General features: G+C 38.6%; 1 protein-coding gene across 4 annotated transcripts in view; it reads left to right on the top strand.

Annotated features, from left to right (window-relative positions):
- Positions 1 to 7,062: 7,062 nt before the first annotated feature.
- The window catches only part of uggt1 (UDP-glucose glycoprotein glucosyltransferase 1), a 41,964-nt gene continuing 22,365 nt past the window's right edge, over positions 7,063 to 26,661 (top strand). For all 4 annotated transcript variants that reach the window (XM_038273456.1, XM_038273451.1, XM_038273444.1 and 1 more), the window contains exons 1-12: positions 7,063 to 7,148; positions 10,333 to 10,465; positions 10,741 to 10,820; positions 12,002 to 12,132; positions 12,226 to 12,338; positions 12,415 to 12,589; positions 13,673 to 13,769; positions 13,864 to 13,942; positions 14,212 to 14,312; positions 21,286 to 21,385; positions 21,466 to 21,526; positions 25,958 to 26,049. In XM_038273456.1, the coding sequence (XP_038129384.1) occupies positions 7,118 to 7,148; positions 10,333 to 10,465; positions 10,741 to 10,820; positions 12,002 to 12,132; positions 12,226 to 12,338; positions 12,415 to 12,589; positions 13,673 to 13,769; positions 13,864 to 13,942; positions 14,212 to 14,312; positions 21,286 to 21,385; positions 21,466 to 21,526; positions 25,958 to 26,049 (1,193 nt within the window). In that variant the 5' untranslated portion in view covers positions 7,063 to 7,117. The remainder of the gene's footprint in view (positions 7,149 to 10,332; positions 10,466 to 10,740; positions 10,821 to 12,001; positions 12,133 to 12,225; positions 12,339 to 12,414; positions 12,590 to 13,672; positions 13,770 to 13,863; positions 13,943 to 14,211; positions 14,313 to 21,285; positions 21,386 to 21,465; positions 21,527 to 25,957; positions 26,050 to 26,661) is intronic.

The following is a 26,661-nucleotide window of genomic DNA, read 5'->3' as shown; positions in this document are numbered from 1 at the left end:
TTTTTTTTTCCACCACTTGTGGTTGTTCAAAAATGGAAACGCCATCTGAGTCGCAGAACTTGAAAGCCAAAGAGATCTCCATGAAAAGCTCACCCTGTGATTGCTGTGACAACTCGTGCCCCTCAGCTCTCTCACATATCCACCCACAGACCCATCTGTTGCTGGAGGACATTTCTACCACCCGACCACGGGACCATGACCCTGAAAAAGAAGCTCTTTCCCATTTCTAATGACGGCCAGAGTCCTGTCAAAAGTGATCTACAGCCTAATTTGGCCGGCAGACACAACCGGACTGCTAAACATGCTACCCCACTCACACTCACACAGGTTTTCTTCCTTGGCAGGTAAGGAATTGACAAGCTGGGGTGAATTTAATCTCCTGTCCTTGGAGTCATAGGAGTAAAGTGCAGACGTTACCCCCTTCATCTCATCATACGTCTTCAGCTTAAACTCTGACTCCTCAAGGCAGCGTTGGACGATGATTTGCATGGACAGTGACAGTAAGATGAAGGGAGATGAAAACAGACAAGGTAAAGAAGAGTGGGAATGTAAGGTGATTAGAGTCCAAGAGGGTCTTTATGAAAGATAATAGTAATATTGCTTTCAAAGAATATTTTATATAAAACAAAATGAAAGAGAAAAGAAGAATGGTGCAGTTTCCCTTACTAAATCTGACTGTTTAATCCTCCCCCGTTGCTCTGGATCACTGTCATTTCAAGTGCAGCTGGGCTAAACAAACAATAGCAGATCAGCTACCGCAGAGGGACGGACATGTGCACTCCTGCTTGTGAGAAAGTGTGAACTAGTTCCTGCAGGGAAGGAAGGGGGGGTGAGAGTCCAGCTCTGAGGGATTCTCCATCATCAAGCGGTCAAACTGGCTAAAGCTTTTTTGCATGGTTCCAAAGCTCGTTTCAGGCAAACAAAGAAACGCTGGCGTTATTTCCAACATGGAGTTCTGCTTATAAGGTCACATTAGGCGCCTTTCATGCATTCGTCAGAGACTGCCTATTGTCATCCTGGAGGGATGCCCTCGATGGCACCGATCATGATAGCTAAGCTCCTTTTTTTTTGTTTCTAGTTGAGTCATTCCCAACAGATGTCATGGCTTAGACTTTCACAGTCATGTACACAATGTGGGTAAATTTCCAAACACAAGTAATCTGCAGAGATTCAGCTCACTTTTTTGTCATTTGGTAAAAGCTGAGGCAGCGAGAGAGATCAGAGCAGAGTCAGGGACCTTTTTTTTCCCCATCTGCAGTCCTATAAATGATTAGATTGAACATCTGGTGCTTTTATCTGACCCTCCACTCTGGGTCTGGCTTATCTCTCAGGACAACATCCAAATCATCTCGAGTGACAATACAGTTGAATTACAGAATAAAACCTCTCAGGCAGCAATTTGCAGACTAATATCAGAGAGAGAGCAGTCTAAAGAATCCCTCAATTATATTAATGTCTAAAACATATGCTTATTGTTATGTTTAGGAGTGTGTGACAGTATGGAGCTTTAATCTAGAGGCTTATGAAAAACAGATCTGCAGACGCATTCACATTAAAGTCTCATAAATGATGTTGTTTGGGGAATTTACTTTAAGCCGCAGCTGAGGACTGAAGAAAAATCCTGTTTTAAAACAGTCTCCCAATAGTTCAGCCACTTGTTCATATATGTTCTCACTCACTCCAGTCATTTGTATTTACATTGTATTTGTAAGATGGTGTTGACAAGAAATGGGGATGAGGGAAAGGTGGAAGATCTGCAGGCTGCGACTCAAACCGGGGATCGCTGCATCAAGGACCGAGGCCTCCGCCGTGCCCCTCCTCTCTGATTTTATTATTACATCTTTTTACATTTTTTCTGTCATATTTAGGCCTAAGCTTTGCTCAGACCATCATAACAAATTGGTGGTGGTGGCCTAGTGGTTAGAGCATTGAGCTGGTGCTCCAGAGGTTCTGAGTTCAACCCCCACTCCCACAGACTGCCACTTTGGGTCCCTGAGGAAAGACCCTTAACCTTGGGTGCTGCACAATGGCAGCCCACTGCTTCCTAAGGGGATTGGTTGAATGCAGAGAGTGAATTTCTCCAGTGTGAGATCAATAAAGTTCAATTATTATTATAAAAATTGACATTTATTAAATTAAACCACTTGATTGCAGCTCTGGGGGTAAGTTTAGGGTGGGTTTTCTCGCTGGAAGGGCAACCTTCAGCCCAGTTTTAAGTATTTTGCAGCTTCTGACAGAGTTTCCTTCAGGATTGCTGTTTGCATTAACTTTCACATTCTTAACTCTCCTTACTCATGTAAAGCACCCACACACCATGATGCTGCAACACTCTGTTTTACTACTTGATATGGTGTCTTTAAGGTGACCAGTTATTTTTCTGCCACACACACTTTCTTTCAGGGTAAAATATTTAACCTTAATCTTATTTGATCTTTCTGCCATATATATTGTTCGCCAGCAAACCTCCCTTCATATTATGCTGTGAACAAAAAAGTGGTTCCCATCTCATAGATTAGCTTAGTCCTAGAGACAATTAATTGAACTGGATTTATTTAGGGCGTCACAGTAAAGGAGGTGGAATGCAAATACACGTCACTTTTTTAATAAAAGGGGAGATATTCTACATATAAAGCCATTTTTTAACAGGGACAAATGAAAATATGTTATAATTTCAAGTTTAGGATATTGCAAGAATCAAAAAAAAAAAAAAATTATTGACACCAGGAGTCAACCGGGAATAGTTTGACTCTGGTCCAAACATTGGGAACAACTGGTCTAATTGAAAAAGTGTGTCATTATTTATGTGAGCAAATGTTAAAAACAGCAATCAGCCTCCTCTCCAGCTGTATTTAAGACTTAAGCTCAGTGCGGCTCCGTGTTCGGAAGCTGTAATCTGCTGAATTAGCTTCATGTTACAGACCCCGGCTGACCCCCATTATACAGCCAGGGACACATTTAATTAGTGGCAGCTCACGTGAAACGACAAAATGTATTAATATTAATGAAGGTTTAATTGAGGTCGCTTTGGTCCCCCGTCGAGACTTTCAACCTCTAAAATGGCTGACGTGTGATAGCTCGAGTAGAGGGAGCCCACAATTTCATATGTGACCCCAGAGAAGATGACAACCATCTCCCATAATTCATCTGAAGATGTCACCTTCCTGACAAATGAACAGGCGCTATGGGCAGCGTGTGTGAGGGTCCTCCAGGCTCAGTTTAGCGCCACTTGTGAGGACATTATTAGGATAATTCGGCCTGTTCTCATTGGGACACAGCTGACTTTCAAGTTAGTTTACTGAGTGAGAGTGTGTGTTAAAGCCTCGATATGTGCGCTGTCCACATGTTCATGTCAAAGTGAAGGTCATATCCAGCAGGATAATTAATGGAGCTGCTTTTTATATAATGTTAAATCAAACCTTGGAACTGCTCCCTCTGGAGGATCATCCGTCCAATTTAATTTGGGCTGCAGAGCAAGTAAATGAAAAAGCAACAGCCATGTCTTTGCACCCTGGGACACAAACTCACACAGTACCTTTAATGTTCTTCTTTTATTTTATCAAGATCATGCAACAGGTAGGTAGGAAGCCTCTTGTATGGCACCAATATTCCCCCAAAGGGACTGTCTATGCAGAGCACGATGAACACTAAAGGAAAAGATCAACAAAATGGTTGCAGGTGGAAAATTATGTTGATTAATTTCCTGTTTGAAGCAGCTTACAAAGCTATAGCTACTATGAACATTGGGAAAACTTTTTTTTTTCTAATAGAAAGTACTCCTACCCCAGTGCTTACATGTTTAGATGGATTTCTACAGTGAACGCTCTAGTACCGGTAAATAAAGCTTGTTTTCCTTTTAGAGACCACACCAGATGCTGTGCTTCTCTGATTTTTTCAAACACAGGGACTTTTAAGGAACAATGCAATTTAAAGCTCAAATCATGGTCAAACAGTGAAATCTGCACACATTTGGAATAAATTCTGATTAACTTCCATTCCAGCAGCTGATTCATAATTCTGTGAGTTTGCTGGGTTTCAGGGCCAAGAAGGAGGCTATGGTCTCACTGCAGGCAAATGGGACCCAAATCCTTTTTCCCTCTTTGCGACTCATATCCGACATTTTCACTGCAGTCTGATAGACTCCATTCCAATATTTCGGTTGTGATATAAACTCTTTCTATATGTGCTGAATCTAACCATTTTTAAAGTGTTTGCAGTCTAAATATTACACTCTTCATGCTACATTTTATCTGACTTTTGCATCATTGCTAGGGCTCCTGCTACACATCCATGGAGACTTATCTGCAGGAAGAGCAGCCACTGGTTGCTTTTTCAAATGTCAATTTCTTATAGCTGTCTTTTCTTCCTTCATTGTTAATGATGGGGGTTATGATACTGTCTGATTTTATTGCTCAAAAGAGACCAGCATCCTCTTTAATGAGTTTTCTTTTCCAGAAATGCTTTATTTAACCTGGATAGTGAGAATCACTGTTTACTTCTATAAAGAGTGCGCTGCTGTGTGTTGTCCTAAATCATTCATTCTGACGGCAGACGGATTTATTTAGTAGTATGAACGACTAAGTCAAAAATATTTAATTTCAGCAGAAAATTAGAATTGGGAATGAAGAACTGTTATGGCTAGGGATGCAGATAGATTATCTGAGCTATCTGGTTCTCAGAAAAGGTCAGTTTTACCAGAGTTTGAAGAATGTATTCCCTTTTGGCCAGCAGGGACAGACAATCAAGTGAACCCCTCTGAAGGAGACACCTTTGGATCCACAGGCTAACAGGAAGACGGGTGAGACAGCAGGGCTTTATATGTGGCTGATTCACAGGGGTCCAGGATGTCCTTTGAAGCACCTCCTCTGATAGAAGAGAAATCGCAGCTTAAAGTATGGAAATAAAACAGGTCCAACCAATGTGTAATATATCCATGTCTGAATTCATGTCATGGCTTTGTTTTTTAACAGATAGAAGAGAGAGATTTTTTTTTACCTGTGATTTATTTCCCATGGCTTACATAAGAATATATCAGCCTACAGCAATATCCACTTTTAACTTTCATTAATTATGACAGGCTGAACTACATGGCTGCACTTATTATGATCATTAAATAGTGGCTTAGCAACCACTGTGAATATCCTATAGTGACCAAGCCAGAGTCCAGACTTAACACTGATCAAACATCTCTAGAGAAACCTGAAAATGGCTGACCAAAGAAGTCTCCCATCCAACTTGAAGGAGCTCGAGATGCACTGCAAAGAGGAATGGGTAAAGCTGCCTAAGTATAGGTGTTTGTGACCAATGGTGGATCGACAAAATCCAAGGCTGTGCAAATTTACTTAGAGATAGGTTGAGGAGCTCAGTCATCCGGAGTGGAATCAGAGTAGAGCCGCTGCTACTCCACGTCGAGAGGAGCCAATTGAGGTGGCTGGGGCATCTGGTTAGGATGACTCTCCCTGGTGAGGTGTTCAGGGCACATCCCACCTGGAGGAGGAACAGGGGGAGACCCAGGACACGCTGGAGGGACCATGTTTCTCTACTGGCCTGGGAGCATCTTGGGATTCTCCCAGAGGAGCTGGCGCAAGTGGCTGGGGAGAGGGACGTCTGGACGCCACAGATAAGTGGAAGATGGATGGATGGATGGATGGATTGTTGATACTTTTCCAACAATCCTTAATAAAGCACTTCCAATCTGACATAACATTGTATTGTTTGCAGAATTTAGAGCAAATAGATTAACTTAATCAAGTTTGGAATAAGGCTGTAACATAACTAAATGTGTAAAACATGCAATGAATACTTTCATTACATAAATGTATTTTCTATTCATTATAACACTGTACATTACTGTATATTGCCGTACATTGTTTATATGCTTAACATTGTTTGCCACTGTAAAAACTTATCTGAAATATCTGTAGCCATAGAGGCACAATTAATCATTTCAATCTTCAATAAAACCACAAAAAGTTCTTTTGTTTGTTTGGCCATAATGGTCTGTGTGCACTTAAAAAATGAATATATCACACACTTCAGGTAAAAAGGCCAAATATTTAGGGCTACATATTGCTCTTACTATTCAAAATATCATAATTCTTATGCATGAATGAAGAGATAAAGTGAAAAAAATAATGTTGCAGGATTTGAACTTACAGTGCTTTGCTAAAAGTCAAGAGTGGAGCTACCACGCCACCAACACCTTCCTCCTTGGTAGCCAATATTGCTTTCATGATTTCTAGCCTTTAAAGCTCACAGTTTAAAGGTATAAAAAGATTTAACCTTATTTGTCAATACGTGTGTAATTGAGATTTTAGCCCACTAAAAAGGTCTGATAAACAGACATGCTTACTCAAAAACTAACAATATTGACATTAAGGCTGAAACATTTAATCGGATTGAATTTATCGCCAACTAATTTAGTTTTTTGATTAATTGTTAACTGGAGTTTGGAGACTCTAAAACAAGCCTTTAGCTGATGGAGCAACACTTGGAGCAGTAAATATATCAAAATTGTAAAAAAAAAAAAAATGTATAAATGTTAATTAAATGTTTTGCATTTAAGATATAAAAAGCAGTTTTCATTTGTCAGTATGTTCTATCCAGAATTTACCTGGTTTAATTTTCTAAAAATCTTCTCTAAGGAATTATCTGATTATTAGTCGATTAATCGAAAAAATAACCAATAGATTAATCGATTTGCAAAATAACTTCTAGTTGCAGCCCTGATTGACATATATTTCCTTCAATCTTTACAAGCAGAATTGGGGCTATAAACAAAAAAACAGCATTATCACAAAAAAGTATGAACTAAATATATAGTGTTCACTTGTGCATACTGTTTGTACTTAAATGTAGGCAATTTATGTTCATTAGTTTATCTAAACAAAATAAGGCAGTAAAAATCATTATTTAACATTTTTGTACTAAAAAAAATCATAGCCATTTTTAAGATATGCGAACAACTGTTCAATTCTTGTTATTGTTTCTATCACTGAATACTAAGGATAAATAATATGAAATGCATAAACAATCAACTCAGGTGATTTATTCATTCTGAACAGGCAGAATTTTAGCCACCTAACCCGGATGTGAGAGGACCCCCTACCTTCAGTGGATCATGGATACAGGAAGCTACAGAGCCGGCTACGGTGAGTATAAATCATTGATTTTTAAGCTCCGTGCAGCTAAATGTGACTATTTAATGGTAGCCTTTTACAGAGGAGGCAACAAAATGTGTTTTTTAACGTAAACAGAAAAATACGTTTTTAGTTCATATCGCTGGCTGTCGTTTACAAACCAATAGCATGTTGTGTAAACTCATTGTGATTTTTCATTCACTACTTACTCATAATAATTGCCTTTAAAACCTATATTGTTCTAAAATCCTAACAACTGTCTTCTTAGATACAGAAAGCAGTTAGCTGTTAGTGCTAACCTGTCCTCTAATTGGACAGAACAGCCACGCTGAAGTTGCTTATTGGACGGAGTTCAGGAAGCTGTTTTATTTATTTATGATATATCTTTGCAGGTGCACCGCATCTCCTTCTGTTTTTTAGTGATATTAATTAGGAATAAACCTTTAATTATGTGGATACGATCTAATAACCATCAACCATTTATGGGTTTTACTCCCCATTTAACCACAATAGAAAACTAGAAAATGTAGTCAAGTCTAGAATAAACTGTTGGATCGTCTTCTATTGTCCCCCTATAGAAAGCTAGAGTGTTTCAGGGGAAAAGCATAAAGGTAAAAAAAAATTTCATTAATATTAACAGAGTTTTTTCCTTGTTGGTTGCTGGTTTATTCTGTGACTAAGTATGCTCTTTTTTGTCGATTACCTACCATTCATGCTCAGCATAGACCCTTAAGCAGTACCTAAAAATCCTCCCCCTTCTTAAATGACCATCCCCCCATACCATACCCTGTGACATTTTATTGCTGAATGTTTAAAATTTTTACTATATATTAACAGTAATGGCAATAATATTATCAATTTATTAAAAAGTTGTGTGTCCATTTGTACTCAGGAGAAACTAAAGTTGCTAACAGAGGTCAAGATTTTGCAATTACATCATTAAATTGAATATAATAGCTGTTACACAAATGACTTGGAGGTCTGTAGGAATATGTTGGTCATCATGAAGACCAAAGAGTATAACACAGTGCTCAGGTATAAAGTTTTGCAAACCTTTAGAGCTGGTTTTGATTATGAGAAAGATATTGTATGGTTGAATATCTCACAAACTGCACATTGAAACACGTTGGGGGCTGAGAGATACTTTTTTTCCCCCCCTGCTGAGACAGTCAGCTGGTTGGTGGGGTAAAGCCTTGATCTAAATACCTGCCAATCCTGGAAGAATACCTGTTAAAAAAAAAAAACAATAAGAAATACATATATATATATATTTTTAGATTAAAGAAATAAAAAAAATATTAATGTGAAGACCTTAATACATTTTTTAGATGAAACATTTTGTGATGTCACACAGCGTCTCTTTGTATTGTTCTTGAGCTTCACCTTTACAAGCAGGCTAGGTAGGCTGGCTGCTCGCACATGTACATCTATGTGAACTCAGAGATTAGGAACAAAATGGCAGAAGCCCAGTGGATTGAAATTATCACCTGTTCACCTTTTGGCAAAATAAAGTTATCTTGCTAACAACATTATGAAGTTATGAGTTACTTACATTGGTATTCTGAAAGGGGAGACCAGTTTAATGTGTATTTATCCTTTAAAAATATGGGCAGAAGAGGCAACAGGCAAGGTAGAGAGAGGCGTTGCTTGTTACACCTCTTTTTTTGGTCTACAGACGGTGCTCATCAGCCCATCCAATGGTGATATTTGATGTATTGCTAATTTAAAGACTTCAGAGGTTTACCTTTCAGCAGGACAACAACATGAAGCCAGATCTCTTAAGAGATGGGCTAGATTAAAGTGCAGTTGCGTGTTAGAATGACCCAGTTAAAGCTCAAAATGGGGATATTAATATATTTTCTTACAGTCATAACTTTGTTTTAACCATTTAGAGACTGTAGTTTTCTCTAACAGTTGCCCATCATGGGTAAGCAGCAGCAATACCACACTGGCATACTGCTGCCAATTGCAGATTAGGTTTACTCTATGTGTGAGTGGGCTGGTTATGCCAGAATTAGTTTTGACAGCATTGCAGGGGACTTTGTAGAGAACATTCTTCAAAGCTTTAAAATGTATTATTACTCTGTTGTCCAGGTTTCCAGGGCTCAGTGTAATTTCACTTTAGAGTTGGAGGAAAGAGCAAACTGTATGAAGCTGTAACTGCTGAGTAAATACTTTGTCTATATTGTGGCAAAAGCAAAAAGAGTGGACTGGCTGGTCTTACTGCACTGCAGGCAGGAGCTTTTTTAGAAACAGTAAAGCAAAGAAGTGCCTGATCTGTGGAATGACTGCAGGAGACTGAAGCCATAAAATAAATCTTAATTTGTTGCTTCTTGTGACTAGGTGAAAGGTTCACTTAAAGCAGTCACTTTTCTGTCACCATTAAAGCTAAATGGAGCACTGTTATCTCAAACTGCATAAGAATGTCTGAAAATGTTGCAAAATAATGACATAACTTATAGCAGAGAAACCAAATATGAAATATGAGCACTTTCTACTCTTCATGGGCATTAATATAATCATAAATTATATCCTTTAACTTTTCTGAGGGTTATTTTTTTGTGTGTGCTTCACTGATAACTCAAACTTGAATTTATTTTAATCAATATTCGTTGAAAAATGTAGAATGGATCATGAATTTGTTCTTATGGACACAGATGCAGGTTTTTTTTAAGACCGATGCTGATGGACAGAGCTGCACTGCATGCTCTTAATGTGATCTTCAGGCACAGCTGCTGAATGCACAAATGAATCGGCGAAAGCATGCATGAATCGGCCGACAATATTGGTCCAAAATATCAGCCACTCTATAAATCGGTCTACCTGTATATCCACTAAGTGGAGCCGCCTTTTGAATTTTAATCTTCTTCAACTCTTCACATTATACAGACCATCTGAGTGAGATCACTATGCCCACATTAACCAAACATTACTGAGGAAGGGGTCAGATGTTGTTAATCCATCCACTTTATGATGCTGCCACCACTGTGCTCGAGAGTATGTTACAGTGCTTTTCAGCTTAAAAACTATGATCCAATAGCTCAGTTGTTCCCTCATCTCACTGTGTAATCTTTTTTTGTTTGGTTGCTCCACATTCTGTAAATCTATTTGAAGTCAGTTGTATGTTTTAGGTCTTTGTTGCATAAGGGTTTGATTATTCGTCCCCTCCTCCATTTACTGTGTTCCTCTGGTATAGGTGTGAGGATGTGGCTTCTGTGTGTCCTGCTGCTGTCGCCGTTCTCTCCCGTTTCCAGCGCTGCTGATTCAAAAGCCATCACCACCACTCTTACAACCAAATGGGCTGATACCCCTCTGCTGCTGGAGGCCAGGTAATCACTGTGCACTGTAACGAACTGGTCACTGTACTTTAAGAGCTTTATCTCTAAAGTCAGTCTATATCTGTCCCCTATGGCAACTTAGTGTGATATACTGTCTTAGACACCGTCTGCTTAAAAAACCCATAAGATTTTCTTATTAACTCTGCTATATGACCTGTATGGCCTTGTTTTTCTTCTTTGTACCTTTTTGAAATATTTCAGATCCATAAAAAAAAAAGTTATCAGACCAAGTCCTTGTTTTTTCTTATGAAAATGTTCTTTTCCAGTGAGTTTCTAGCCGAGGAGAGCCACGATAAGTTCTGGGATTTTGTTGAGGCCAATCAAAACATCGAAGGAGAGCACGATGGTAATGTAAACTCTTCAGACCAGATTGCATTTACAGTTACTGTTCAGGGACCTTCTCAATCTCATACTTGGGCTGCATCTTAGAAGTAATTAGCATCGTCAGTGTTTTTGACTGAGTACCTGTGCAGGCAGAAGTGTGACATAAAGGAGCTTGAAAAACGTCTCTGAGAAAAGCAGCTGGGTCACAGCTTCTCTGACAGAAGAAAAGTGGTGTGATGGTTTAGAGAGGGGAGACAAATTAACACACTGTGAGCTGATATAAGAATTGAGATGTCTTGAACTATTATATGTTTGTTACACTCTAATCACAAGTGTTGAAAAATGTGTTTATTTATGTTAGATCCTTATGAGTTATTGTTTTCTTGAACTTTTAATTGGAAGTGCAGCTGCAACTCTTTTAGAGGGCATGTCTATTCTGCCTTTTACATCTACAAATGGACATTTTTCCTATTCTTCTTTCAAACTCGATATGGCAGAAGGGCGCCCTCAGGTTTATTGTCTAAATGCAAAAAGCATAGTGCTTTTAAAAATGTAATGGCATAATTTGTGCACATTGTCTTCCAATAGTCGATTGTGACTCAGTATCAATGTGTGTAGAGCAAAGAACAAAAAAAGGATGCTCTGGCTTTAAATATGTAATTGGTCTGCACTTGAAACCAACTTTGGACAGGGAGGGTCTAAACCGGGGGTCCATAACCAATGATTTAAAAATGTAGATTGTTCTGGTTTCCGGCGTATTGATGAGTAAAGTGGGTTTCATTTAAAAAAAGGATTTAAAAAATATTTTCTTTTGGTACAACACAGTGGAAGATGCAGTCTTAAGAGTTTTTTTTTGTTTGTTTTTGTTTCCTACATTAGAGTTTTTTTGGTTTTCTGTTTATCAAAACTGTCTTTTTTACTCTATAATGAAGGTCCTATCTTCGGGACATATGACTTATTAGTGGTCTAGTTAAGAGGTCCTCTCCACCTCGTCTCTGCAGCTCCTCCAGAGTCACTATAGGTCTCTTGTCTATCCCTTTAATGCCACAGCTATGCCTTGCGCTGTGGTGCGCTAACTGATAAAAACATCTGTGCAAACAAGTTTGTTCGCCAGTTCCATGTTTCTAACACTATCTTATTGGTTTTAAGCTTTTTAAGTAAAGCCTTGGAGCATAATTGAATATCAGTCATTTTATCCCACAGACACAGATCAAGCTTACTATGAGCTGATTGTGAAGAAAGCCAGTGCTCTGCTTAGCTCCGTCCAGCTGAACATGCTGAAGTTTGCCCTCTCTCTGAGAGCCTACTCTGCCACAGTGCACTCCTTCCAGCAGGTAACATTAGAAGTGTTTAGGTTTTAAAAGCCGCTTGCCTGTAAGCGACATCATTACCGTATTCTTTATTGTGTCTTTCCATTGTTGTATTAGATTGCGTCCACTGAGCATCCTCCTTCTGGGTGCTCAGCTTTTATCAGCGTCCATGGAGAGAAGTCCTGTGATCCGGAAAGCTTGGTGACACTCCTGAAAACGGCACAGCAAAGGTAAAGCTGAATCTACAGTGGTCTTTGAATCCGCCGTTTGCTGACTAGTCATGTGACGTAATCACCCCCGTTTCAGACCAAAGCCATACCTTTTCAAAGGGGACCATAGATACCCGGGCTCAGATCCAGATGTTCCTGTTGTCATCCTCTACGCTGAGTTTGGGAAACCAGATTTCCAGAGGTTCCACCAAGTCCTGACAACCAGTGTCAGTCAAGGCTCAGCAGCTTATGTGCTTCGTCACTATGTGGCTGTAGGTGCTCATACACGCTCGAAAGCAATGTTCCTCTGGTCTAATGTTGTGTTGATATTATAGGAAATCGTAAAGATTTGTTTATCTCTTAGTTAAAACTCGTATACATAACATGATTTCATTTTCTGAGTGCAAAAAGCAAGTCAGGCTCATTCATTTGGATAATTGTTGATGCCTCATTGAAATCAAACTCCTTAAAACCAAAACACTGTATGAACTTTTTTACTCAAACATGAATTTATTTCTGTGCTGCTTCTGCTGGTCAACAGAGGAACTCTGATTTGACTCCACTGTATAAACTGGTGGGTGTGGCTTTAAGAGAGGGCTTTTAATAAGCAAAAATACGTGAGAATCGCTTTATAAAAACAGGCCAATATACCAGATGTCCACATTAGAGAACAAATGGTAAAATGATTATTTAAGTGAACCTTTTTTTCACTGTTTTCAGAAGGAGCTAAAAAAGAAATCCTGCTGCTTAATCTGGCTTCTCATTTACACCTGGGATGAAGTGTGTTTCTCCCGTTTTTCATGCCAAGTTGAATTTGGAGGTTTTTTCTTTCTTTCTCACATTCAAATACAGCTGATGTCGATTTTTTTTCTCCCTCTGATTATGCTAAATTATTCTCACCATCTGTTTGATATGCATCAAGTTTTTCCGCTTAAATAGAAAAGGCCAGTTTGTTACCATTTATTGGATGGGTAAGGTGTTAAATAACGGCTTATCTGTACTTTAAATCTGTTGAAGTCAGATTATTTTTCTTTTTAAAGTGAATTTAATGGCTTAACCGGTTAGGAGGACAAGTTAAGATAAACAAGTTTTGGAAAGACAGAAATTGGGTCAAATATATCATAAGAGTATTTGCACAACATAAGGTTTAGCCTACACAACCCATCTGGATGGACAGACTAAATTTGAAATGAATAGTTTTTAAATGTATATTGGTATTGAAATGATGTAATGGGAAAAAAATCTGTATTTTTTTATAGTTTTCTTTTACAGAATTTATTGTTATTTGCTGTAACAAAAGTGTAGACATTTGATGACAGATATTTTACTTGTACCGAAACCTCCTTTCCTTCCAGAAACCTAATGAAAACAAAGTGTACCTGTCGGGGTACGGAGTAGAGCTGGCTATTAAGAGCCAGGAATATAAGGCAAAGGATGACACACAAGTTCAAGGTGCGTAGTCTCCAACAATAAACACACTCCTCTGCTTACAGCAGTCACTGAGCAGTCCTGACATGAATAACCAGTTAATTGATTTTGCTTTCAGGGGCGGAGGTGAATGCTACAGTGATTGGGGAGAACGATCCAGTGGACGAGGTCCAGGGATTCCTTTTTGGCAAACTGAAGTGAGTATTTTTGTGTTGGGCTGTGATAAATTTTTACAAGCTTGGTTTTCTTCCAACAGTATTAATTCCTGCCAAGCTTTTTCCTTTTTTTTTCTCCTCATTTTCTTTTTTTTTCCTCTTTATTCTGCAAACTTAATTCCCTTGAAGCGCTGACCATATCTCTGCTCAGCTAACCTGCAAATAACTAAATCAGTCTTTGGTTCCAACTATTCTCTCTTTTAATTACAAGTTCAGTTTATTTCCTATATGCTCTGCTCTCTCCTTGCCAGGACCCTCTATCCGGAGCTGAAGGAACAGCTGAAGGAGTTGAGGAAGCATTTAGTCGAAAGCACAAATGAAATGGCACCTCTGAAAGTCTGGCAAATGCAAGGTGGGTCTCCTTCCAAGTCATTGTCTCTTTCTTTTTAACCAACAGCAAATAATCTTTAATTATCTAATTTCCTGCTGTATGACTGGATGCTTAAAAAAAAAAAAGCTCTATCTGGCTAAAACAAACATCAGAGCAGCCGTACTGACTGACTGTCAGATGTTACTGCCAGCTCTAATCCGGTCCTTTTCATGGGGAACGTTCCCGTCCAATATTGATATCAGAGATCACTCCTGTGTCAGCCAAAAAAAAAATATCAGATTATACTGGCCTGAACCCTAACATCTCCAGTATGTGCAAACTGATAGAAGCTCCATCATTTGGTCTGCTGCAGCATTTCATGCCAACAAGATCACAACAGCATCTGCAAACAGAGAAACAAAAGGTGATGTTAATCAATGGCGTAACGACACAACAATAGGCCCGTAAGCAATAGGGTTGTAAATCATATACATTTTGTATCGATGCATCGATCCAACAGCGGACGATCCGATGCATCGACACGTCTGCAAGAGTATCGATTCATGTTTTTTTTTTTCATCCGGTCTATTTTTATCTATTTGCTCCTGGACGTAATTCTGACTCCTGCGCTGCAGTGGCGCTAAACCTATTTCGCCCTCCTACCTCACTTCCTTTAGCCACTATCCTCTTTCCACTTGCACACAAACACTCGTGTAAACAATAGGCAAGACAGACAATGGTGGATTCTGGAGTATCCGAAATAATCAAATCATTGGATCAAGAAATTGATACTGAATCGAATCGCCATGATGGGTCTGATTTACACCCCTAGTAAGCAACATTATCTGGGTGGGCCCCATATGAAGTACAACACATGATAAAGGTTCAGGATATGGCAACAGTTCCATAAATCGGCCAAGAAGATACAATTATGCAATTCTCAGTAGTATATGATCACAAATCACACATGAAAAAATTGTGACTGCGCACCTTGAATGGAACCATTGGTGATAGCGCACCAACACATGTTATCCTAAGCTCCAACAACTCATTTCAGGAAGATGCTTATCGAACACCCACCATTGCATCTGCAAAGAGACGTCCTATTATACAATTATGTAGGGGGCCTACCAGGTGTCAGTGAAGGGGCCCCTAAGAGGTCATAGGCCCGTAAGCAACTGCTGTCTCTGCTTACCGATAGTTTTGCCATGATGTTACTGGTGTTGCTGTACTTTTTATTAAAGTTGTAGGGGAAGATTTAAAAAAAAAAACAAGCACAATCACAGCCATGTACCCGCTCCCGAGAGGCAACGTCTATTAAACGCATACGAGAGCATGCACAAGCCCATTTCTCCTCGTGCTTGCTCTGTTTAACAGTTGCATTTTGCATCGCTCATACAAGCTTACCGTATTTTCACGACTATAAGGCGCACATAAACGTCTTTTTTTCCCCTCAAAATGTGCGGTGCGCCCTTTGGTGCGGTGCGCCCTATGTGTGTTGCAACTGCGACTTTTGAGACCACCTCATTGAGGAGATGATGAAAGAGTGGCTGAGGGAGGTGAATGTAAGGAGACCAGGTGGTTTTTTTTCCACTCATCACCATCGCTGTTAATCTGTGACTCCATGCGCCCATCTCACAGCTGATGTGAAAAACATGGTGAAACAAATTAATGCTGTGCTCGCTGTGAACCGGACGCAGCAGGTGCAGCAGAAGCAGCGAGTTTACATGCAAAGTCAACGGTTGACGAGCGTATAGACGCAGCAAAAGGTCCCGCAGCGCGTTTTGAGCAGCAGGCGCAGCGCGTCGGGAGCGCCCTGCCAACGCGCTGCTGCTGCTCGAGATGGAAAAATTGAAGTTTTGCTGCTGGAAGCGCCGCATCAACCAATCAGAGAAGCTGATCTGGGAGCTGGCTGTGAGACGACACATCGCTCTGATGACATATGATATTAAAAGCAAATGAAAGGGCTGGATGGATGAGGAGATGATGAAAGAGTGGCTGAGGCAGGTGTATGTGAGGAGACCAGGTGGTTTTTTCCACGCATCACCATCGCTTTTAATGTGTGACTCCATGCGTGCCCATCTCACAGCTGATGTGAAAAACATGGTGGAAAAAAATATACGCTGTGCTCGCCGTTATCCCGGGAGGTCTGACAAAGGAACTTCAACCGCTCGACATCGGTGTGAACCGGCCGTTCAAAGTAAGGCTGCCAGCGGCGTGGGAGCGATGGGTGACAGACGGAGACCATAGTTTCACGATAAGTGGAAGGCAGCGCCGGGCAAGTTACGCCACCGTTTGCGGATGGATTGTAGATGCTTGGACTAACGTGTCTGCTGGCACTGTTGTTCAAGCTTTCACAAAAGCCGGCATCATTTCCGAGGAGCCGCCCGGCACGGAAAGTGACTCTGACAGCGAAGGGGAAATTGGCATGTCTGATTTAGCGCAGCTGTTTAATTCAGAAACAGAGGATGATGACTTTGATGGGTTTGATTAATACTTTGTAATAAATACATGAATAAAGCACATACATACTCAGTTTTGCTCCCGCTCTATTTTTCTACCTGAAAACTTAATTCAACAGCAGCATCTGGGCAGGGTTCACCGCGGCGGCTGGCAGGTGTTTTTCATCTAAATAATCTAAATCTTGCAGCTATATTTGCTGTGATCAGTGGGAATAAAGTAGTTTTAATATGTTTTTAAGTGAGAAAGTCCACCTGAAAACTTAATAATTGCAGTCAGTTCATCCAGATTATCTATTTCTGTCGGAGGCGCTCAGACCCCCACATACCAGTGGTACACCGACAGCAGAAATCCCTTCAACAGCAGCCTCTGGGCCTGGTCGCCTCGGGTTCACGCGGTGGCTGGCAGGTGTTTTTCATCTAAATAATTTAAACTGCAGGCACCAGGATACCGGTAATAAAAGCGAACAAATTCCGTCGGCAGGTTTCAGGATTTTAAGTTAATTTAGGAGCGATCACAGCGCTGTGTCATCTGCGATGTGTCTGTCTCACGGCCAGCTCCCAGGTTTGATTAATACTTTGTAATAAATACATGAATAAAGCACAGTCATACTCAGTTTTGCCCCCGCTGTATTTTTAAATACGCAGTAGAGGTATTTAAAGGTAGTAGAGGACATGTACCTGTGTATAAAAAACGCGCCCTATAGTCCGGTGCGCCTTATGTGTGTGTTAAATACAGAAATGGGACACATAACTGAGACTGCGCCTTTTAGTACGGTGCGCCTTATGGTCGTGAAAATACGGTACTTAGATTTGCAATGTTTCCACTATGTCACAATCACCTCCGGTAACTGAAAATTGGGACGAGCACGTAGGACGGCCTTATGAAAACATATCACCAGAATGATTGACAGTTAGGAGGACCACTTATTTAGACGATCAACCCAGACAAACAAGATCCTCCGCTATACCTTTAAGACCAAAAAAAAGATATTGCAGCTGTGTTTAAAAGTATTTTGATGTTTAAGTTTGTAGTTTGTATAACCCATTGATTACAATAACAATGCATGGGTTGCTTGTTCTCGTACCCATCATTGCTGACTGTTATTCTCTGCTTGAGTGATATCACTTGATCAACCTCTTCCACATCATAACACAAGAAATAAAAGTTGTATGATGCATGCTGATATCTTATCATGTCAATATCAGTCTAAACTCAAAGCATGATAACAGCTTAATGCTATTTTTTTAAAGGCTACAAAAAGCTTCCTTGGAAGCAGCTGTAGCAACTTATTGTTGTATGTAACTTACAAAGACTGGTGATGCTTGCAACTCCTTCAACTCTAGCAATAAGGGTTTCAACATGTAGGTTATGTTTCTCGAGATACTAAAGATCATATATAAATGAGCCAAATGTAAGTTTTTTTTCAGTCTTTGCTGCTAAGTCTATCAGTAATGGGGTCATTGCTGGAGTTTTTAATATACTGCAGCTCTAATCATTTTGCAAGGCGCCACAGTTTTATACTCTAGATTCCTTGTTATTTAATTACCCTTTAAGAAGAAAAACTTTAGTCCAATTTGCAGCAGCAGCAACAGCAACATGCTGAAAACACTTTTTGCATTTAAATATCTCTTTAATATTCCGGTCCAAAGCATTTTCGGTGTTCTTTATTTCAATTTGACAAAGCTCTTAATAAAACATTTCCCAATGAGATGATTTGCATTTCCTCCCCTCCATGCTAATGTTCTTATAAGTATATTGTTGTGGTTTTTTTTCTTACCTGATGCTTCGATCGTGATTAAACATAAACAAAGGCAAATGATAACCTTTTGTTGCTCCAACAATGAAACGATCTCATCAGTAATTTAAACCAGCAGCAGAACTTTAATTAGTGCAGATGCCTGTTCCCTCTGAGTACATCTGAGGTATAAGATGTTTAAAATATGAGCAGGCTGTCTGCTGCATTTTATACCTTTACAGATTGAGATTTTTTTTTTTTTGCATATGCTGGTTTAATTTCTTTTTTTTTTTTACTCCATTTTTAAATAATCCTTACAGGCACTAAAGATTTATCTATCGTGGGGTATGGTCAGGATGCGGGGATGGAGCTGCTTTGATTGTGTGGAATAAAGGATGTGAGGGGATGAGCAGGCTGAGCTCAACTGTCAGACTGACACGGGGGCGCCTGTCTTTATCTTCTAACCCACTGGGGCTCATTAGCTCAGCCTGTTTACAAAGAGTGGAAGACCTCCAGGGGCTAATAATCACAGCCTACAACACCATTACCGAGAGGCTCACTGCATTGAAATAAAGCTCCCTGCATCCTTTCTTTCCTTGGAAAGCCTCGCCCTCAATGCGCACATGTTTGCTTCACACATAGTCTAAGGAATTTGTTTTCTGTTGCCAGACCAGCAGTTTTTTTTTTTTATGGTTATCCTGCTTCAACAGCAGAGTAAACAGATTCTTAACATTTAAAACAAGTTTAGACTCATTTGAATAATTAAGTCAACCTTATTGTTTTGATTCAAAGCAGTCATTAATTTATCATTAAATTTTTGGCCTCTGTTGAGAAGATAATTATTTTCTATGGTTATGTTGGTCTTTTTTTAGCTAATAATGACAATTATGCTTAATAAATATATTTGCTTAGGATAAATACATGAAACTATTGATGTCGTTAAGTCAGTCCTGCTTCAGGCTTTAGTCTGAAAAATTTCTCGTAAATAATTGAACCTATGAAGATAGTTAAAAAAAAAAAAAGGAAAGTTTCAGTAAGTCTGTCCAATGTATTAAAGCCAATCTATAGCATCATTACTCAGGGTTGTATTTTAGGACTTTGTTTCAAATCAGTGTGATGTTTATGGTTTACAGCTAATGAAAAACTCAGTACACTTTGGTGTCTTTCATCTTCGTCCTGATAATACGCAATAGTTTATCTGCAGGGTTCAAATAAGGCCAATTTGTTACTCTGAAAAAAAAATGATGCAACCATTTTTTGGCATTAACTTAATCATGTTTAGTTATTTTAACACAGTTGTTTTGTGTTAGCAGTGTAGGACATAAAACAATTGTGTTACAGTAACTACATATGATTAAGTAAATACCAAAAGCGGTTGCATTATTTTTTTCAGCGTAGCCCATCAAGCACAGTACTACTATCACCATAAAAGCAGGTATTTGTACTTTTGGCAATGTGTACAGGTCCTGCAGGAAAATTAAAAGTTAATTCTTCATTCTTAGTTAATGTTTATCAATGGAAGAAAGCATGAGGTGTTTATTTTTTCTTGTAAACTGCAGCTCTGATTTGAACTGATATCGGCCACAATCTATTCAAGTATTTGCTTCACAATCCTCTAGGGTGTCACGATACTAAAATTTTCAACTCGATACCGATACTAAGGAAAATATTCGATACTCGATACCATTTTCGATACCACAAGGATAAAAACAAAGACTCCAAAATTCAACAGAAATATTTTCATTAATAAATAAAATACAATAAATAGACACAATAAAGGTTGTATGCTGTGCATAATATTAAGCAAGCTTGATAAAAAACTTATAAAATTCAAATTAAGTGTTCCTTCCTTGGCTATGCTTTGCACACATAACAATGACACTAGCCAAACCAGTTAAGAAACAAAAATAATTCTCAGCAGCTGCACCTCTTACAAAAAAAAAGTCTGAAACTGAAAAGAGCACAGAATTATTCAATCACACAGTGTTCTGAAAGTGCATTGTCCTATATTCTGCACTTTAGATGAATGACTGCTTAGGTGCCACTGGTGACGGCACTGTATCGATACTTTTAAAAACTAGTATTGTATCCGGATACAACATTTCAGTATCGATACTTTTTTGAGTTTCGATACTTTTGACAACCCTACAATCCTCTCAAGGCTGCAGTTAAAAGTGCTCCTTTTCCCTCCACTGAACTTTCCAATAATGTTCTGCATACAACTTCTTCTGTGAGGATCTCTCCACATTTGCCGGTTAGCTGTCAAGTCAGCAGGTTTTGTTACCCAGAGCAAAACATTTCTGCATTAAAATTGATTGAGAGTTGGTCTTATATAATGGTCTAATTTTCTGAGGAACTGAATTTTGTATTATCTTCAGCGTTAAGCCATTAATGAACAGAAATGGTAGTTCCAAACCTATTAGTTTTGTTGTGAATAATACATGAGAGTGATTTTTTAAACTGCATTACTTATATTGATTGAAATTGAAACTTTCCACAGATATTTTAGTTCATAGAGATGGTATCTACTTTATTATAATGTAATTTGTACAAGCTTCAGTGTAAATAGTTAATCCACTTCAAAAGTTAAAGGATCAGGTTAAATCAGATCTAAGTTGCAAAAATGACTTTGAATGGTTATAAAGTTTTTATTTTCCAAAGTTGTGGTCAGACAAGTTATTTTGCAACAGCTCAACCCTTTCAACTTATCTAACATCATATATACTCCCTTGCGTGTTTTATGTTTTTTTTTTCTTTTTTATCAACTCATCTCCTCTCTGTTTGCTTCTCTTCCTTTTCCACGTTGTCCTCCTCCAGACCTGAGTTTCCAGACAGCAGCTCGTATTCTTGCTGCTCCCACTGTTGATGCCCTCAATGTCATGAAAGACCTGAGTCAGAACTTCCCCACCAAGGCCAGGTGCAGTAGATATTACACAATAAGCCCCGTCAGTAAAAAGTTTGTAGAAATAACACGTTCTTGCCTTTTTCTTCTCACAGATCGATCACTAAAACAGTGGTCAACTCTGAAATCCGCAAAGAGATCGAGGAAAATCAGAAGGTAGAATTTGTTCTCTTCTTCTACTCAATTTTTTTATTCCCTCTTCTATTTTTCCCCTAACTGTTAACAGACAGGCTTTTCGTGGCCAATACCACATTTCTATGTTCTTTAACCTGCAGAATTTCACTCATTTTGATTTATTTATTGTATTTAAACTTTGACTATAATAAAAACAAGGCTGTATGATAGGCCTTCTGTATTCAAACAGGAGATAAATGGATTAAAAGATTATCCCCATTTATGCATCAAAACACACGTTCCCAATCTTGCACAGCCCTTCATTTTCCATCTGCTTATTAAAGGCTCAAAAGGTACATGTTGCTGTTTGATGCATTTATAGACAATAAATACAATTTGTTGTTTTAGTGAATGGTATTACCCTCTTCATCAAAGTCTTTCATATTAACAAAAACTCTTTATTGTGATTTCAGGAGGTACAGGTAAAATTCAATAGGAATTTTAACTGTGATCTTTTTTTTATTGCTTTATCTTGATGTTATGCTGTCAGTGTAGTACACCCTGAAAGAAAATGGATGTAAGGGGACATTTTATGTGATGTTTATGGATTTTATCTCTTTGCTGCAATTAGTGTTTCTATTCAAGCTGATCTAATTTAATTATACTCATTAAACCGTCACATTTCTTTCTTGAGGCTTACCTGCAAACCCTTATCTTTTTTTTTTTGTTGTTGTTAAGGGCTGTAATGCATAAAAGAAAAAAAGGTGCATTATTGTTTTACATGGATTGAGAAGTCTTGAATGTATCGAAGCGTATGTTGCCAATAGGGGCTCACCAATCAATTGGCCTGTTCCCTTAATTCTTGGTGGTTTTATCACCAGAATTATCGTTTTATTGCTGTTTGAGAGCCATAAATCATTTGCAGTTGAAATAATTTTAAATTATTTGATTGGTATTGTTTAATGTTATTCAGTAAAATATAATTGGAACACTGAAGGTGAAGTTTAACCTATTATATTTACCTTATATCCACTGACATTAACTAAAATTAGAATCGGTAGGTCAGGCTCTTTAAAACTCAGTGATGACAAAAGAACGCTGTAATAGTTCTGCTTCTGGTATTCAATCTTTATCAAAATATGGCAAAATACTCAGGAAAAAGCCTAAAGGTATCTGCTGTTTGTTGATTTGAGTTTCTTTGCTAACAAGCTATGCTATATGTTTGCTCAACCCGTTCTGTGTTTAGAAAAGACTTTTCCTCCTTTGAGGAAGAGGTCGATGCATCTGATCATCCATCAGGCCCCTAAAATGTTTTCTTTCCAAATAATTATAAGGTGTCTTTTTTTATTAGTGGTTATATTTTTTTAAAAATACTTCAAGGATCAGCTTATTTTAAGGATTGCAGCTAATGATTAATTTAGAAAATAATCATTCTGTCTTTGTTTTGTTTTTATGACAATTGTTTGAATATTTGGATAAAAAGAGTGGCTAATTCTGCAGACATTTCATTAAACACGTTTTTTTTTTTTTCGTCAAACTAACAAGAAATGCTAACAAATGTACACCTGCACTGTAGAGTGGAGGGTTCTGTTAGTGCAGGTTTGTGGTAGAATCAGCTTTTAAAGCCTTTTTATTTTGTAGTAAAAACACCTTTTTGTTCCCAGTATCTTTAAAATGCACATTAAATGCAAAAATGTGTATATTTTTGGTGCAATATTTGCTTAACTTCTGCTTTAAGTTGGACCTTCTTTTAAAAAATGTCTTGCCTTGGATGGTCCATACATCAGGACAGGATAATTTGATCGCTAATTTGGTTCAGTACTATTTCAGCTATCGATTCATCTTATATAGTGGTTCACACCCCATCCTTTATATTCTTTGGACTTTTAAAAAGAATACATGTTTTGTATGTATATATGTATATGTACATGTTTTATTCCTTTATTTTTATTTCTCCAGGTCGGGTTAATGTTGTGATCTAGAGGTTTGTTTGCTCGTGAGAAAGGTAGATGTGAAGTTGAAAGGAAAACTCAAAGAAGAGCTAGAAGAATTTACACCATCTTTATTGAAACTGCTGAGTGCTAAATTGAGTGTATAGAAGCAGCAGGTGCATTTTGGACTTTTTTCTTTTTTGTCTGAATAAAAACTCTGTAAGGAGCTATTTTTCGCCTCCAATTTGCACACGTTCGGCTCTCAAGGGATCCTGGTTGAGGGGGAAAAATGCCTGCAGTGCTCATTTTCACTTTGATGAGAGCATTTATAAAGCAGTCCAATTAAAGGGAAATATTGCTGCAGGTTTTTTTTATATATACATAAAATATATAGACATTTATTCTACAAAGAAGGAAGGTTTATCTGGCTTTAGTTTCTTAGACTGAATATATTTTTACTACTAGTTTGTAAATATTTCAAGATAAGCCGAATAGGAAATACCTTTAAAAGCATTCACAACCCTTGACTTTTTCAATTACATCTTCAATGTGTTTTACATGGATTTTATGCCATAGAGAAAATCAAAGTAATGCATCATTGTAAAGCTTAAGAAAAATTGGGTTTTCAAATGTGGAAATTTGCTAATACCCCCAAATTACATCCAGTATAACCTAATTGCTTTCAAAGGTGGTAAATCTGTCTGTGTGAAACATTGGCATCAAGCTTTTAACATTTATAGGCTTATTGGAAAACTCTGGCGAAGTAGTCATCATGAGGACCAGGGAAAGAAACAAACAGGTCAGGATTAGATCTGAAAATACTCCACATTAAGAACAGCTCACCTGCTCAGTCAATCTATAATCTATCTGTTGGGCTAAAAATAGCCGTCCATGTGGACTGAAAGGCTGAACAAGAAAACAAATAATCAGGAATTTAACCCATAGGAACCAGGTTAAAACTGAGATGTAAAGATCCAGAGCTAAGGCAGGAGAATCTGGTGGACAAATATTACATGATGACTTTACACATTCAGCTCTGATGGAAGATTGGCAAGAAGAAAGCTGCTGCAGGAAAAAAGCCACAAAGCTTGCCACGGTCTAGAGAGCAACGTAAACTTGTAAAAAAGACACTATTAATGATGTATGTAGTGGAAACAACAGGGAAACACGGTAGTGGCAGCATAATGCTTTTCCTCTGCAGGAACTGGGAATGTTGATCCATACAGAGCTGTAGTAGAATGAAAGAGTTAAAGCCTATTCATGTTGGATTTAGAAAACAGCTGTTTTAAGACCTAAAAGAGATGCTCTTCATTCATTCTGACAGTTTCAGTTAATTTGTAAAGAAAATGGATTTAAAAAAAAAAAGTATTAGTCTTGTCCTAAAAGGTCTCCCAACTGCTAATGCAGCAAAAGGTTTTAAAAGTTAAAAAATTGTTTTATTTTCTTTCTGCCACAGTAATTGAAAACACATCTGCATTTCTGGTTTTAAAGTGACAAAGCGTGGAAAAGGTCAAGGGTTATGGATGCTTTTTCAAGCACTGTGTTTGTTTTCCTGCTGATATGATGACCCAGTAAAGAGAAGAGCATCATTAGAGCTTGAACTCGCACTCAGAGCTCCTCAGCCCTCCCAGCTTCAATCTGCAGGGAAACATATCAAAATATGAACTGCTCCTCCTGTTGTTGTTTGTTCTCGTCACCTTTTGTTATGCGATGAATTGCAAACAGCTTCTGACTTGAAAAAGCTTTCATTTTTTGACGTGTTTGGCATCGCCCTGCTAATAATGGAACAGGTAATCACCCTTTTTCTTCTTTTTTTTTTGTTCCCTGTCGATGCCTCTTCACTCTGCCTCCTCACGCCTCCTGACTCCTGGCGCTCCTCTCACATTATCTCGGCGTGCAGAAGACAGGAGTTCAGGTCGGCGGCGGGGGTGTGCAGACAGACGTCCTAATTACTGAATCGGTGATTCATTCAGCAGGCGCTGTGCGTCCTGCTGCAAGAAATGATTATTGATTGGAGCAGTTTGGACACCAGCTTGCTTCCAGACACTTCTCTCTGTCACATACACACACAGGAAGAGCTTAACTGGGATGAGCAATATTTGTGTTAATCATGTCTTGTTGTAATTGCAGTGCCTGAAGTATGATTAATCTGATGTCTTTGTCTTTCCGTAATGAGATTTGACTGCGCCAGAATGACTTGGAGCTCCTCTTTCTCCTCCACAGACACAAACACTCACATTTCTTCCTAGCCTAGCAGACACTCGCACCTTTTATTTTTTTCTCTCTAATAATTAGATTTGTATAGCGTGGGCTCAGATTGCTAGAAAAACACTGAACAGAGCTGTCAGGCCTCGTTTGGAGCCGTCAGCCTGCCTCGTTACCGCACCGCAATGACCGTTGCATCTAGTTTACAGTATAATTGACTGTGCAAAGGGAGGTTTTTGACGTTGCACGATGCAAACCGCCAGGCTGGTGTTAGACGAGGAGTTTCGGCGTTTGATGTGAACAGGCCGTTTGTCACTTTTGACATTTCTCTCTGTAGTTTTTCAAAGGAACGCTGGGATTGCAGCCTGGAGACTCAGCCCTGTTCATCAACGGGCTGCACATAAATCTGGACACACAAGACATCTTCAGGTACTAACAGCCTCTGATATGACTTGGCTGTGATTCTTACTTCAGTGCGTTAACCTTCCTAGTTGATAATCAATACATGATATTCAAATTGAGAAAACATTTAAAGTAAAAGACTAACATATAACTGTGGGTAAACTATAAGGAACATAATTATAGTATTTGGTATGAAAGTATTTTTATTTACAGATTATATAAAAAACTGTGGAGTGATTTTGATTTCAGACAACCTAAATCAGCAGAAAATTTTCTTGTGTTTGTTTTTTTTTGGTGGTTTGTTTCCATCGACTTTGCACATCTGGAGACATGATAAGCACAGAACGGATGTAGGCCATCTTTGAATAGTTTTTTTCCATTTTAACCGCCGGGATATTCCAATGCTTATAACATTGGAATATCACAGCAGTTTATAACCCCCAGATGCCAATGATAGTTTAAATTTATGGATGCTAGATTTTTCCAGTTACATTTGAGAAAGTTAAATTTTTTTTGACAGAGTCTCCAATTTAAGCTGTGAATCTCTGCAGCTCCCCCAGAGGTACCACAGGCCTCACTGGGAAATTAGTCTATAAAATCAATAAATCAAATTATCTGTTTAGAAAGATTACATTTTGG

This window comes from Cyprinodon tularosa, unplaced genomic scaffold, assembly GCF_016077235.1.
Source record: "Cyprinodon tularosa strain WSP-4 unplaced genomic scaffold, ASM1607723v1 ctg120, whole genome shotgun sequence".
Lineage (NCBI taxonomy): Eukaryota > Metazoa > Chordata > Actinopteri > Cyprinodontiformes > Cyprinodontidae > Cyprinodon > Cyprinodon tularosa.
Note: the sequence above shows the minus strand (reverse complement) of the source record. Positions and strands in the feature narration are given on the sequence as shown.